The 16738-nt window shown below is 38.2% G+C and overlaps 1 protein-coding gene across 1 annotated transcript in view; it reads right to left on the minus strand.

Annotated features, from left to right (window-relative positions):
- The window catches only part of dnah9 (dynein, axonemal, heavy chain 9), a 117657-nt gene that overhangs the window by 83918 nt on the left and 17001 nt on the right, over positions 1 to 16738 (minus strand). Inside the window, exons 20-32 of the mRNA XM_066704676.1 lie at positions 16437 to 16603; positions 15308 to 16178; positions 14829 to 14959; positions 13939 to 14065; positions 12727 to 12879; positions 11671 to 11796; positions 10680 to 10919; positions 9941 to 10101; positions 7983 to 8139; positions 5536 to 5640; positions 2067 to 2224; positions 1387 to 1525; positions 489 to 776 (exon numbers count right to left, since the gene is read on the minus strand). Of these exons, the coding sequence (XP_066560773.1) occupies positions 489 to 776; positions 1387 to 1525; positions 2067 to 2224; positions 5536 to 5640; positions 7983 to 8139; positions 9941 to 10101; positions 10680 to 10919; positions 11671 to 11796; positions 12727 to 12879; positions 13939 to 14065; positions 14829 to 14959; positions 15308 to 16178; positions 16437 to 16603 (2823 nt within the window). The remainder of the gene's footprint in view (positions 1 to 488; positions 777 to 1386; positions 1526 to 2066; positions 2225 to 5535; positions 5641 to 7982; positions 8140 to 9940; positions 10102 to 10679; positions 10920 to 11670; positions 11797 to 12726; positions 12880 to 13938; positions 14066 to 14828; positions 14960 to 15307; positions 16179 to 16436; positions 16604 to 16738) is intronic.

Here is a 16738-nt window from a genome sequence, read left to right on the forward strand (position 1 = left end):
AGAACATCATCATGTTTCTGCAGCCTTTGACCTTTCCGAAGATTACACTTATTTCCCATGGCTCTGGATACTCATAGCTGGGAAGTTTACAAACAATCACGCAAATGTTAAAAATTAGGACTTATGGTCAGGCTTCCGAAGTACCATCATAACTCACCTTATATTAGTTTGCTCAGCCCATCTGACTCCCCTGCTCTTAGACTTTAACTGATATTAAATACTGATGTAATAGTAGGTTTATTACTTTTAAAAAGTTTATTTCCAACAAAACAGCCTGGAAGACTAATTTACTGCTGAAAGCCTGATTATAAATTGTCTGTTCTCCATAGTTTTCTAACACAGTGACATAAATCAGTTATGGTTCAGATGTAATGGTGGGGAAAAAAAACAGACTACTGACCTTTTTGTGAGGAACCATACAGATTAACCTTGCTTCCTATCAACACAAGACGACACCTAGCCAGGAAATATAGCCACCATCCATTTACCTTCAGCACAAAGTTGTCTTCAGCCTGCAGCTTGAGATCCAAAACTGACTGCTTAACACATTTCTCCAAGTCCATGTCTCGTTTCCGGGGGACATCCAATGCAGGGAACAGATCTCCAATGAGTCCCATGAACACTGGCATGTCATCGGTTACAATTTTGGGGATGTTGAAGTCTCTGAGAGCTCTCATCAGGACCTGGTCTTCAGGCCTCTCTGGATCTCCTCTCTTCAGAGATCCAGCCACCACAAGCACTGATTTGATGGCTCGCAAACCCCAGTCATAGTGATCCTGGAATTAAAGAAGACAATTGTCAACTGCAAAATAAACCGTCACAAAGTTGATGATATTTAGAAGAATTTCAGCACAGCCTATAAGCACAGCCTTGTTACTGGAATTAAAATAAGATTGCTCTTATATTTTGTAAGTCGCCCTGGACAAGGGCGTCAGCTAAGAAATAAATAATAGTAATAATAATACTAATAAAATGAAGAGATGCATTTTTCTTCAACTAGTAGAAACACATTATTCATCAAAAAAGAGTGAAAACATTGAAACATACAGAGATGGTTTAGTGGTAGTGCTATATGCTTTGGAGCGGTCTTTCTACAGCTTTACAAATACTTTCAAACTAAACATTTTAAGTTTCCTGAAGCCTTTTTGTGTTTTATATATCAAAACAGTTCAAAAAGCCAAATCAAATATTTAATGAATCCTCATATCTCTAATTCAGAACTTCTTCAAATGCTCATTATGAACAGCAGTATCGTTCCTCAACAATAATTTATTATAGCTAGGATTTTATCAGCCTAAGATTTAAGAAATTGAGTTTTGGTTGTTGCAAGACATTAAATGAAATACACATCGCACAAGAAGCAAAGTATGTAGTCCCATATCCTACCTGCTTTGACAGTAGCTCCTTGCACAGCTGATACAAAGTGATGAACTTTCTGGCAAGCAGCCTGGCCTCAATGAAGCCCTCTGCCACCAACATGATCTCACAGATCAACTCAAAGTCTGGAACCACCATAGCACATGGTCTGAGAACAAAGATGTGAACAGTAAAAGGAAGTAGGTTGATCTGTACTTATAAGTTATAGGGAATACTTGTGGATATATTTTAGGCCTTTTACATGTTTAAAATGGCAGCAGCATACACCAATGTGTTTGCAGTCATTATTACAGTGATGTAGAGATGTAAAGGGACAACCTTATACTGTGTACAGTGCACATAGTTTAGTATTAGCATTAATACTAGGGTTCTGGGAAATGTTAATCATATTATAACAAATATATATATATATATATATATATATATCCGCTAATTACATAATGAAAGGGGGTGGGACTAGGGAAGTATTTTACATAACTTGCTTTAATCTACTGCAGTGATGTAAAAAAATACATAATTTCCATCTGGACTCTACATTTAAATTTAAAATGTGCCTGGCTTCTGAATACTTTGTGAAGCAGGGGTGAACAGCAGGGCATATTACAGCTGCCCTTGAGGGTGAATGATGCTGTATAAAACTCGGGCTGCTTTTCCAGTGCTCTCATTTGAGAGGCAATTTCATCCCTCACCTGAAGAGCGCTTTCAGATTCTCCGGTAGCTCGGTGCGCCCGGCGTATCCAGGGTTCATTGTAATGAAGATTCCCACTGAGGGGAACAGGTTAATCTCCTCCCCCATGAAGTTGAAACGCTTTTTCTTGTCTCTGATGGCATCCTGAATGCTTTTTACCTGCAAGAGGAAAGGGTTTTCAAAATTATTCCTCTTTACGGGTGCATGCATGCATTTATTTTATTTTATTTTAACTCTGGGACCCCAACTGATGCTTTTCCATTGCCTCAAAAGCAAATGTAAAACTTACTGGTGGGCCACTTTTCCAGATATGAATAAGGAAAAGGTCAGCAGAAGACTATTTTATCAGATTAAACACTATCTTGATAGATTGTGTTTGTCAGCATGCCACCTTTTGTTTTTGTCACGAACTTCAAGACAATTTTAAGTAAGCACACTTACAAGCGAGATACAGGACCACACTGTAACAGATGTGGGTTACTTTAATGTGTCGGAGAGAAACCGCTTTGGTCTGCAAAGTTCTTATGTACCAGATTGACACCATGATTTCACAATTACTAAGGATACATAAAAAACATTAGATGAATTGCTCTTTCATGTCACAGTATCCATGAGGGAGGTTGAAACATAGTTCACATGTGTATTTAAAAGGTTATTGCCTGCATAGCAAGTACAGGGATGCTAAAGTGAGGGGCTGGTCTGTTGTGTGCTATTACTGTGCTTTTAATTTTTTATCGCTTACTATCTTAATAGGGTGTAATTTTGTTAATTATCTGTGGCTTTTTATTTTTCCCTGAGAAACTAGGTTATCCAAATCAAATATGCTATTGATGGGGGAAAAAAAATTGAAATGCAATACATATGCTTTCTACACAGAGGCACACATAAAACAGTACCCCCAAATCAGGATTTACAGATACGTAATTTCTGATGGCTTTTAAAATATGTATAGTGGGAGGAAAATTATTTTTCACAGCCCCAAATCCTAGCACCATCAAAATCAATTCATATTTAGTTTCACATAGATTTTCCTATGTCAAATTCAAAGCAGATATACCACAAAAAGAGGATGATACAAAATGCAAGCAATAAATAAAATCTTATGATTTTACAAGCAGTATGCAAAAGGATTCTTGGGAAAAAAACAAAGTTACGGTAATTAGTGATACCATTCAAACGTTACACTCAATCTAGGATTATACAATCGTGTGTAGCAGTTCTTTACATTAACTTGCATAACGCAAGCCAACGACAAAATGGATCGCGGACTAAACCAAATAATAATGTATAGTGCCTCCTCCTTGCTTTCTGCACAGCTCTTAGACAGCTATGCGGTATTCTGAGGTTATACTGTATAAAGTGACGCCTGAGGTGAGATCATAAAATCTCATCCCACTCATCAAGCTTTATTTAAACACCCAGTTCCAGCCCTTGATGTCTAAAGCATGAGATTGCAGTGCCTCTTCATCCCAGCCTGGCTTCTGCACATTAATGGTTAAGGTGACCTGATTACATATTGTGTGTGGGAAAGCAATTATCGACCACAACCTGAGATAACTGTGGGAGTTTAAGGTCCATTTAAGTGTCTCCGTGGTTACTTTGAAACATTAGCAGGACTGGACTTCAGCTTCTCCTCTGAGCTGCAAAGGCTTTGCTAATGAAGGGATAATCAAAAACATGACGATTATTCTACAATTTCCTTCACCCTTCGATTGCCTGACCATGCAAGAGCTTAAAAAGAATTAGGAAGATATTATCTGACAGGGGAGAAATTAAGTCAAATTACTGCAGGACATTGGTTATGAAAAACAATGATATATTTCTAGAAAGGACCATAAAATCAACAGGTGAACAGGCAACCAAACCTCATGGGAACCCAATCTTTGGATCCCGTTTCAGTGTTCACAGACCCCAGTCCTTGCATAACCTTTAAATCCCTTGTTTGAAATTTGCCTTATGAATTTTCCATGGCTTTCTTAAGCATACTAGTGAATAAAGATTGTGCTTTTATTGGTATGGGAAGGAAAACATGTGGGCCCTATGCATTCAATATCATATAATAATTTTAGATGAGGTGCCAACCCTGCCATTCACAAATAAATTAGCTTATGGGAAACTTGGGAAACTTTTGAAAATTATTATCAAATTATTTTCTTGGATGCTAAACGTAACAGTCCCAGATGTTTTATTCTGATTAGGTAAATAACAACACACCAACAAACAACATGTTATATAAACACAGAGATTCAGCACAATTGAGTTAATAATGTTTCACCTGATAATCTGAGCCCTGGGACTATGTGAAAGTCAGATAAAAGAACACACATTTGGGCATTTAAAAAAACAAACAAAAACATTTTTTGGTAATACTTTAAGGATTAAATTGTCTGAAGGAGTGGGTGAGCACCCTGCTAATTTATCTCAATACAAATACATCTGTTAGGCCGGCTGTTCGCTTTTAGCTAACCTAATAGAAAATTGATTCCACCACCTGTGTTAGTAAAGAGTAACTGTATCTGAGACTGTTGTGCAGTGTATCGCTTTACTATATCGCCTATCCTTCATAAATTGTAAGTAGTTTAAAAGGGAAAGCTTTCCAGGGTGTGTTTATGTACAATAAAATGGGAGTACGTTTGTAGAAGACAGTGCTGACATTTTTTTGAGAACTTATAAAGTACGTCTTCAAGACAACACCGTTTTTTTTATAACATGCTTGCAGTGTCGTTGACAACCCTTCTTGTTCACTGCACTACATGTTCTCAGTTAGCATTTTTTTTCTATTTCTTGTGCTTCATAAGTCACAGAAAACATGAAATGTGTCAAACTTGCTGGAAAATAATTATAGGAAAGGGTGTCGTTTATCTTCTCGAGGCAGAGTTATTCAGTGTAAATTAAGTTTAAGAAAGCCCAGAGCACACGAAAATAGGATGAAACAAAGGACATGTATGAGATTTGTGCTGCATAACTCTAATTCCTACCAAATTTAAGACACGGATTCAAATGTCTATGTTAAATTCTTCAGCTTGAAAGTGCAGCTCCTCCTGCCCATCACAATTTAAGCAAAATAATAAAATTTACCATAGGCAGCTCTACTGAAAACAAAACAGTTAGCAATACTAATAAGCAAGCTGTCACTCTGAAGATAAATGCTGTGACACAGCCAAAAACATAATTTAAAATAAAATAAAAATAATGAAAGAAATAACTCCTGCTCCTCTTTATCTGCCTGCTTGCTCTAGAATTAATTTTGAATGTATCCTAATTGTGGAAAACATACATAGAAGCTCCATGGACACACCTGCAACAGTAAATACTTAATGGAAACCATTTCAGATTTACCTTTCAACATGTCTCAGTGGATATGTTTTGATTTTTGTTTTAAATGGTTATGTGAAGAATGTAATGGAGTGAAGTGAACTGGTCATGACTACTACTAGTAATAAAATATATAAATATATCAATTAACTTACCTGTACAGCTACTACAGACAGCACTTCAACTGAGATCCGGTTAAATTCATCAAAGCAACCCCAGGCTCCAGTTTGGGCTAGGCCTTTGTAGATGTTCCCACAAGACTGGAGAAAGAAAATAAAAAAATTAAACATAAAATGTTGTAATTTTGTTATAAAAATGTACTGCTTTGTATGTTGAAGGCAGAAAATAGTAGAACATTCAATTTGGTGACGAAAAGCCTTTTATATGACAGTTTCATGGGACAAATGTTTATTGTTGTGTTAAATGGGGCTATCCTTTCTTTGTCTGGATTACATATTTTCTAGTGTTATTAGCTTGAACCACAAGAATCAAGCACAAACGTATCTGAAAAATATGTCTAGTGTACACAACACAGCAAATTATTATTAATTATAGACTAAAAAGACCTTCTACTCAATTCCCAGGGAAGAGTCACAGTCATACACATTACTTGAGACAGAAGGTAGTAAATATGTATTATCCCAAGTTCACAAAGAGTCACAAATGAATCACACTGATCTCACTGATTTGTGAATAGTTCCAGTGCCCTGCATGACACTGATAATTCAAACTGCTCTGGAGGCATTGAACACTCTTCCATAAATCAAAAAGTACACTGCAACAGCTCCCATACAAAAAAGAGCATGTATACAAAATCTTAGGTCAATGTACATAATTTTTTTAAACATTGTTTGATCTATAAAGGCTTATTTTAAACCCCCAAAAATGTCCTATTTTCAATTACAAATAAGCTGTAGGGGAAAAAAATGAAATGCTAAACTAAGCAAATTCTGAATTCTTTCATTCCATTTCCAAGAATGTGACTAACATCATTATTTTTTACACAGCTACTTGCCTTTTAATAAGTAGAATAGTAGGGTGATTTGTGGACAGATATTAATATAGAAGAAGGAAAATGATTATTAAATCATTAAATTATTATATTAAGAATAATAATAATAATAATAATCTCTGCAAAATGAGCAAGTCCCCTTTAACAACAAAAGCTTTAAAATGTGCTGCTGTTGTAAAGCTTAATAAATCTGACCCAGCATGCAGAGTGCACAGTTAATGTTCTCCTTAATTAACTGCATTGCCTTCTTTTGGCCTGTGAAAAGTTCACATTTATTCGGTTCCTCTCTCCTCAGTCTTTATGAAAATCCCAATATTTGCAGTAGCTTTATATTAAGGAAGGCTTTAGTCACAGTTCAGATATAAAGTGACAAAAAACATTCAAACCAATAATTTGGCACTACATGTACTAAAATCACATTTACTAAGGGGACAACATAATATGTTCAGGTTGTTCAGACCTGAATAGAGAACAAAACAAAACTAACTATTTAGAACATTATCATGAATAAAGTCTCAGCTTCCATATTGTTATTGCACAAATGGAAAATGAGTACATTAGCAGGGAAAGCAAGAAAGGCCTAAAATATTATTTATTTTGAAGTTATTTATTTTGAATAAAAGTACCATTTAACTTTAGTGACCCAGCCTTTCAGTTCTCCAGTATACAATCCACTGTTTTGGGCATCATTATTATTTCTCTAACATCTTTACAGGGGCAAAGCTCTTTGCAATGCAATGATGATACTGTATGAAGGATTTGGACTAAAGAACAGGCTGTATCTGGAGATTACGGATGAGTCTCTATTGACCAGTATATTTCACGCAACAATAAATAAATAAGCAGGTCCTAAGAAAAAATAATAATAATAATAATAATAATACTAATAAATAGAAGAGGCAGTTTGGAAATCGCTTGGGAAGTAAATAAACTAATCCATCAGAGTTTAACTAATCTGTCTCCGGTATGCAGAGGCAGCAAGCCCTCGCGCAGAGATTAATAAACAGCTCTAGGTATGACTGACACCCTCCAAGGAAGAGAAAGAATTAATAAGAAGTAGCAGATGGTCTCTGGTAAAGAGAAAGGATCCATAAATCTTCAAAGTACTAGTATTTTTTTTTGTTGCTGTCTAGCTTAATCATAACAACTGTGCAAAAGTCCAAACTACAGATGAGCTGAACATACTTCCCTAAGAATTCAAATATGTTGTCAATAACGGCCATGTCTGCCAAAGTCATCTTCATTTCCTTAGCGTTATTCTTAATAATGAGGATCTCACCAGAATTACTCAAAAGGTTGTATCTGTCATCTATTACAAGAAAGCTTCCCCTTTTTAAGAAGATGAATATGTGGTTTTATTGGATTTTGTTTCCTCCATTATTATTTTTTCTTAGCGCACAGGAATGTAGCTTTCATGAGATCTAGGCTTGTGTAAGCTGATGTACCGTGCTGTGTGCTTGGGTGTTAGTTTGAGCTGCTTTCAATCAGACAAAAAAAGTAAACGAAAGGGATTTAGGCAAAGCTCTGTTCTGGTATCTGCAAACTATGCTGGCTGTTCTAAGCATATCTTCATGAAACCACAAAGCGTACCTTGTAGTCCATCTGCTCAGAACAGTTGAAGACATACACCATGATTCCTAGAGCTCTCCCCAGGTCCTTGGTGGTTTCTGTCTTTCCCGTGCCTGCAGGGCCTGCTGGGGCTCCACTCATGGTCAGATGGAGAGACTGGGTCAAAGTAATATAGCACCTAATATGAAAAAGGGAAAACTTAATATATATATATATATATATATATATATATATATATATATATATATATATATATATTTATTTGCAACAATATGGAAGATTTATCTCCTTTCTCTTGAAAACATACACTCAAAGGTTGTGCGGATACGGAAATATGCAGTTGAATCTTACGACCTTGACATTTCTGACAAAGAACGTGGCTAAGAACGTGTCCCTGTTGCCCCAGGCTTCCCAGATGTGTTTAATAAATGTATTTAGCAGTTGTGAAAAAAATAGAGTTCAACAGAGTCATAGCATTGCCTTATTTTCTATTTCATTTTTGTAATGTTAAGCACTCAACTCCCATAAATGCATTTTGAAATTAGAATTACATTTCTATTAATTAGCAAGGCTTCACACTGATCCATCTAGGCAGTAAAAATGAGGAGGGATGTTTACTGATGTTTATAGTCCTCAAATGTAGATAGATTTAGAATATATATTGTATCTCCAAGTAGTTTTTGGATTAAGCTGTGATTTTGACGTTGTATCTGGATGGAAGCCAGACCTCTGTCACTGTTAGGGATCAACTGCCGAGATAAGGGACTAACCATATGCTCAGCCAATTACATGGTGATTGATTTATCAAACAGTGACTACTTGTGGCTTTATCTGAGAAACAAAAGGAAGGCCATTTAAAACGGTCTTTCAACATCAGAATTTGAATTGGCCCGACCAGCATTATTAGCAGCTGATGATACCAGGTGGTGTCTCAGGACTGGGCACAGCAAACCACCCACACCTGATGTTGGCTTCCTAACTTAAAAGAGTTTCATTTGTTTTACACATATTCATTCTGATTTCATGATCCTTCAGGACCCCTTGCCAGCATAAGCCACTGGGAAGATGCACCGATCAGCCATAACATTATGACCACCTGCCTAATATTGTGTAGGTCCCAAAACAGCGCTGACCCATCGAGGCATGGACTGCACTAGACCTCTGAAGGTGTGCTGTGGTATCTGGCACCAAGACGTTAGCAGCAGATCCTTTAATTCCTGGAAGTTGCGAGGTGGGGCCTCCATGAATCGGACTTGTTTGTCCAGCACATCCCACAGATGCTCGATTGGAATGAGATCTGGGGAAATTGGAGGCCAAGTCAACACCTTGAACTCGTGATTCATCAGACCAGGCCACCTTCTTCCATTGCTCCGTGCTCCAGTTCTGATGCTCACGTGCCCATTGTAGGTGCTTTCGGCAGTGGACAGGGGTCAGCATGGGCACCCTGACTGGTCTGCGGCTACGCAGCCCCAAACGCAACAAACTGCGATGCACTGTGTGTTCTGACACCTTTCTATCAGAACCAGCATTAACTTTTTCAGCAATTTCAGCTACAGTAGCTCGTCTGTTGGATCGGACCACGTGCATCAATGAGCCTTGGCCGCCCATGACCCTGTCGCCGGGTCACCGCTTTTCCTTCCTTGGACCACTTTTGATAGGTACTGATCACTGCAGACCGGGAACACCCCACAAGAGCTGCAGTTTTGGAGATGCTCAGACCCAGTCATCTAGCCATCACAATCTGGCCCTTGTCAAAGACGCTCAGATCCTTACGCTTGCCCATTTTTCCTGCTTCTAACACATCAACTTTGAGTACAAAATGGTCACTTGCTGCCTAATATATCCCACCCACTGACAGGTGCCATGATAACGAGATTATCAGTGTTATTCACTTCACTTGTCAGTGGTCATAATGTTATGGCTGATCAGTGTATATAGGCATTTGCAATTATATATTTTATAGCTGGTCAGGCACTCACCTGTCGGTCAGTGGGGTGATTACCAAGCGTGGCGTGTTCCCTAGGTACTCGTATGAATACAGAAACTGGGCATCGCAAATGTTTGCAAAACAATGCTTCTTCTCATCGTCCCAGCGGTGCCGGAGCTGAGACAGCCACACGAATGCCTGCGAATTCTCCACCTGTGGGAAAAATATAAAAATGTAAAAATAATAAATACAAACTAATCCCCTGTGGGTAATTTGCTGACCACAATGGAAATCAACAACACAAATTGGCAATTATCAGTAGAACATGTTTAAGATGGATTAATGAAGGACACCTGGATTTCTGAGCTAGGGGAATCTGTTTTTCTTCTTTTACTTACTCAGCTGACAGTTCCTATACACGTCTTTATTAATGAACATATGACAGTACACTGCAGTTACCTCAGCAATGCACCATTCATATATATTTTTTCCAATATAATTAAGTCTAATGCTTCTTAGAATGTGCATGAGAGTTAATTATTGAAATCTCACAGACCACTTAGTATGTGTAAGCTATTAAAAAGAATGAAGCAAAGGAAAAAGTATTAAGAGTGACTGAGCTGCTATAATAAAAAAAGGCTACAAATTAAAGAAACCAACATGAGTTTGTACAAAAAAAAAGTATGTCTGCAAAATAGGTTTGTTTCTCAAAACTAACAAATTTGCTAACTCAATGCATTAAAAATGACACGCCCCACAGTATATGTTCATTGTATTAATGGGATTTCTACCTTCTGAGAAATAATCTTGGCCACCACGTCCCTGGCATGGACGTCAATAGTACAGATGGTCATGATCTTCTGCCGGTCTCCAGGTGAGAGCTTGCCAATCAGCATGTTGATCAGGGTGTTGAGCTGGCTGACTTGCTTCTTGTAGTAATCCTTAATGGCATTCTCGTAGCCTTCTTCCAGACGGGAAAAGGCAATGCCAACTTCTGTTGTCCACCAGATCTGCGTACAAGTTAGGGCCACCTACAATTCAAAGACAAAAAAATTGGCCATGTTTGTCAAACCTTTACTAAGTCAAGGGTATTCTCATTAGAATGCAGACCTACAAAGGCATACCCTGCCTTCAGCTTACATACCTAAATATTGGGCCCTACGGCTTAAGCAATTAAACAATAAAAAAAGAGACAATGCCAGCACTTTTGGTACTATGAGTGTGCATTTTAAAACTTTAAAGTGATTACCATGTTGCAACAGAAGAAATCCCTTTAGCATTTAACCAGATAAGTGATTATGTTTGCATTTCTTTCTCACCACCTTAGCACTGTTGTAGCATAATGACACAGTGCACTGTTCTAAACGCAGGCCACAGGCAGAACAAGTGCCGTCTGCTAAACCGGTTAAAAAAAAAAAATGTTTTCATATATATAACACTGTACTTCTCGATCAATGATTGCCAAACATGTGTAGAGATGTGTAGATGTTGCTTATGAAAGGTTCTAAACTGCAGAAATAATCGAATGCCACTGGGGACAGTGACAGTGGAAGAAATAAAATCCAGAAACAAATCACAATGCTGGATGTTACATTTTTAATTTAATGGACTAAACTGAACCTAAACTAAGAAGAATCTATGCTTAGAACAATTTTCTGTAAGCAAGATGTTTACAGCATAACCAGAGCCCACCAGCATTTAACATTAATCTCAAATGCTATTCATTGGTTTTGAGCATGTATAATTAAATTAAACTGATTTCTATTGATATGGCACAAATACCTGTGCTGGGTAATCAAAGAGCCATTGATCCCTGGGTTTCTCTTCATAAGATACGACGGCTTCAGTCATCTCATGACGAACAGTAGCCCTCATAGTGTCAAGCACCCGATTCAGCCACCCCTCAACCTCAAAACACATAATGAGAGTGTTCATAAATGATTAGTGCATTATTCATGTATTCATTATTCATGCAGGAAGAAACACCATACTACAGTACTTATATATATATATACACACACATATGCACTAAATTGAAATAAAACTGATTATATGTAAAGAAAGACCATTTGAAGGATTAGGACTTTAGAATTTTCACATTTGTTCCCCAAGAATAAGTTATATGCTCAAACCAGACAATGACATCTTTTCACAACATCTTCACGAACACTGTTTGAAGTTCTCACAGGGCAATAAATAATTTACCCAGTACAGAAGCATACAGTCTAGAATGCTCACAACAGAAGGCTTTGATGTTAAAAGTCCCACATTCAAATATATATATTTTTTTGCTTTGCACATCTACACACAGATACAAGCATACACAATTGTTTCAAATTTAGGGGCTGATACATTGAAATCAGCAAAAGCAGAAATAATAATTCCTGTGCGAAAATACACTTTCCTTATTTTTTGGGGATAATTATCATGGGTAGTTGTACCAAAATCTAAGATATGCCATTTCTGTGTCAGGAAACTGACAATGTACTATGTTTATACTGAAATCAAATTAATTGTTGCTAGGGTTTAAGTAGCTAATTTAGGCCTTTTATTGGCCTTTTTCTCTGTCTGAAAGTGAATGTAAATGCACTACATATTGAAAAGATAATGCAGAAAAGGGCAGCATTACTTATTTTAATATTCACAGATGAATGGTTTTACGTTAAAAGAAATTTCAAATTAATTCCTAATCAAGGGATTTCTAAGTACCTCGGCACACAGAACACAAAAGATACATTTATCTTCACAAGTGGGAGAAAACACTGTGCTCTTAGAAAGAAAGTGGTTTTGCATGTGACATTTTTCAAACGACCTGCAATTAAAACCATACTGCACTACCTGTCCGCTGCAGTCACAGGGCTCGTTGAAGGTGACGTACTCATCCTCTTTGCTGTACATGCCTAAGCCTATTTTAGTAGGGTTGCCTTCAGTGTCAGTCTCGAACTTCATCTTTGCTGTGTTGTCAAAGAGCTTGCTGAGGTGACGCTGAACCTGTGGCATAGCAATAACAAAAAAAAAAGAAACTGAACACACTCGCAGTACCTGGTGAGAATTTAGAGTACACAGAATTAAAATCTATTACAAAGGAAATGTCAGATTAAAACCACATAAAAACAATTTGTGAGCTCCGCTACAAACAAAATGTTGTATTGACACTGTGATATGTTATTACCCAACTCCTAATTCCAGATTGATGTGGTCTTAAATTTAGTAAATGTAATATTCTTTGTACTGTTCTATGTTACTTACTTTGATGTAAATTGACTACATATAGTATTATTTTAAAATACAATACCCTATTGGTCCCTGAAGGGAGGCTCATCAGGTCATACTCAAACAAATGCACATTGTTGTACAGTTAGCTTTTCTTCTAATTTCTATAAGAATATAGATATTTTGACCAGAAGTTTGCTTTTGTTTTGCATGATGCATGTATGTATATGTATATACATGTGTATTTGTTTGATAAAAGCCAAACAAAGACTATACTGTGAACACATATCTTATTTAGTGAAATGTTAGCAGGATCCAGTGAAGCAAACTCAGACCATACAAATCTCTTCAGCACTCTTTGGCAGACAGAATGCCCACTGTAAAATGAAAAGCAGCGCCCTCTTGAGGTCACAGTACAGATAAGCACACCAGAGAAAATGCTTCAAAGGTGGAATCAATGGTTGAATCAGTGCAGGAGTTTACTGTGAATATGAAAAGGCTGTTTTTTCATGAATCAATACAATTTTGAAGGAAAATCAAAAAAACTTTTAAATTATTTTATATATATATAATTATTTTTTTCTTTTTTACCTTACTCTGTTTGGTTCTTTTTATATTTCAGACACCATGTACCTGCCTATACAAGCAAACTGTACTTGTATAATATCATCCACAGTTTTGGGGTAACATTCTACATAACATTTAGAAAAACTGTTTGAAGAGATCCTGAAACAGACCCTGTGGAAAAGATTCAGTTGTAATGGGGGGTGAAATGGGTGCCTGAGTCACACCTTGTAGCTACTGATTGTTGGCAAACATGAAATTGTTTCTATCTACCTGATGGGGGTCAGTGCCATTAGACAAAATGTCCAGAAGATCGGAAGAGGAGATGAAATAAAACCGGGGAAAGGCCAGCCGTTTGGTGTCCAGATACTCTGCCAGGGCTTTCTCACAGAGTGCAAGTCTGCAGAGAGAGGAGGAGGTTAGACAGTGAGTGCAGCTGAAGGAGAAATCGTTCTGCCGAGAAACCAAATTCGTACTGTTAATCAGAGGGAGAAAAAAAATAAATTCCCCAGTGTTTATTATCTAATTATCAATAAGCACACTTGTGGAAGCAGAGATCAAGTACAATTGCAGGGAATTAAACAACTGATTGGTTCTCTAAACAGTGGTTCTTGGGAGTTCAAAAGAAGAGCAATCCTCCCCGATATGCTCTGGTGGTACAGCACTAAGCCCGCTTTGCCTGGTTAAGCGCCTTCCTTTTTTTAACAAGTTATAAAGTACATCTTTCATCCCTATCCCCTGCAAGTACCAAGCTGCAATTGAATCGGAGTGTCTGTTGGATGCTTGTTAGCAAATACTCTTCATGTAGTGCCCAGCAACTTCCTTAAAGGTTTCTAATGTAATGTATCAAGTGACAGTATGTTTGCTTCCTTGGCACTTGAAACACCACAAGAGAAGCAGTAAATTCCTACAGACCTCCTCCTACTTACATCACTGGTTTGGTGTTCACAGATGAAATCATCCCTTTTTGAGAAGCTGAGAAAGTGGACTGTCATGCCATAGATAAATATAATGTAATCTACAAACAGGCTAGCAGGACAATGCAATGTGTGTGAGAGAGAGAGAGAGAGAGAGAGAGAGAGAGAGAGAGACAGAGAGACAGATGGCAGTGAAGGACTAAAGCAGTAATCCACAAAATAAGAATGTATGTTGTCTGCTCTCACCTGCTTTGAATATCTTCTAATTCATCGTATAGGCCAGGTTTATTAGTCGCTACCACAACATTAGGTGTTTTGCTGGCCTCGGTAGCAAGCTGTTTGAAATCATTATCAATTCCTTCAAAGCGTTTGGAATCCTGTTGGAGATTTCATAATGGCACAGTTGGTTTCAAATGAAAATGAAAAGACCAAACAGGTTCCAAATTTGAATGACTGGTATCTCTATGAAGGAGAAATGTAACCCTTACAATAGCAGTATATAGATTTAGAAGAACAAAGAAATATCTTAACTGGTGATAAAAGCTGCAAGTGTCTTCATACTGTGCTTAAAATTTTTGCCATGTTTGTATTTTATATGGATATTGCACTGAAATATTTTAAGCTGTTACACTATCCATAAATTTTGCTATTACCCCCTGAAATAGATCAAAGAAGGTACCAAGTTTTTCACTTTTGCAAAGAAAGAACCGTTTCAGAGCTCTTACCTCAGGCAGCTGGGATCGGATATCTTCTGACCCAATGAAAATACTCTCCAAATGGGACCAGGTCCTCTGCACCTCAAACCAGATGGAGATGACAGAGTCGGCAATGGACAGCTTCTTCTGCCAGCTGGAGACCTCCCCCAGGAAGAAGGCGATGTATTTTGAGGTCATGAGGGTCTGCATCTGGACCTGGTTTTCTTCCAAGGTCTCTATGAGCTCCTCGTTGGACCTCAGAAGAGGGACCTTTGTCCGGGGGTGCGGTTCATACTGGAACTCCATGGCGCTCCAGGTGGAATTGACCTCTTTCAGGGTTTTCTCCATTTCCATTTCTTTAACCGCTTTGTCCTTGATGCCTGACACCTTATCCTCAAAGTTGTGCAGGTTCAGCTGCAACAGATCAGCCAGAGTGGTGTCCTTATTCATTGTGAACTTCACCCCTGTGGCTTGCATGAGCTGCTGCCAGTGTCTCTCACGCATGGCAGGGTTTTGGAGCTCTGCTACTGCCCGCAGAGAGGTCAGGATGTTCTTCACAGTGCTATCCAGCCCGGTATAGGCGTCCCACGCCCTTGTTTCCTTATCCAGCCCTCGGATATCTTTGGCAAACTTCTTGCACTCCAACTCCATGCTGTCCACTTTGATCTCCCGCCATTTTGTGGTCTTCCAGTCATTCATGCTGGAGTCCACCAGTGTTATCATATCCCACAGCTCCTTCAAGAGTAGGACTTCCCTACGACACTGCTTCAACTGCCTGTACTCTGGGATGTTCACTTCAAACAAGCTGGCCGATTCAATTATAGCTGCCATAGTGGACTCCTTCTGGGAAATCTGCGTATGCGCTGTGTCCAGCATCATGTAAGGGTTCACACTATCAAATCTACGGGACAAATAATGCATTCTATATTGAAAACGCAATTTAAAAAAGATATCTCCATGGAAATATTTTCAATGTAGAATATTTAAGTTACAAAAATCTGTAATTAAATTACATTTGTCCCCTTAAAAATCTAGGAATGTGCCCTGAACTGTGTAAACTAGTAAACAACTGTATAGCAGTAAGGACATCACATGAGAAAGGGGAAAACCAGAGGGGTAAATTCATCTTATCTTTCCTGTGGAGCTGGTCATAAAATACCTGAAGGGCCCCTCCTTGCGGAATCGTTCCCTGAATGTATGCTGCTCCACGTCAAAGCTCGCACACTTCCTGCGGAGGGCGGCCACTTCATTTGCTTGCAGAGGAGCAACGTGGTGCTTCACGGTGATCGCCTGCTTCTTCACATTGTTCCACTTCTCCGGCAGCTCCTACACAGAGACGCAGCCCGGCTCAACATTGGCAAATTTAACCTCCTGTCACAATACGCATTGTGGTCTCAGCATGCTCGGGAACACTCAATAGTAATAGTCAAGGCAGATGGGAGAATATGACTAAGAGGTCAG

Source organism: Amia ocellicauda, chromosome 5 (genome assembly GCF_036373705.1).
Source record: "Amia ocellicauda isolate fAmiCal2 chromosome 5, fAmiCal2.hap1, whole genome shotgun sequence".
NCBI lineage: Eukaryota > Metazoa > Chordata > Actinopteri > Amiiformes > Amiidae > Amia > Amia ocellicauda.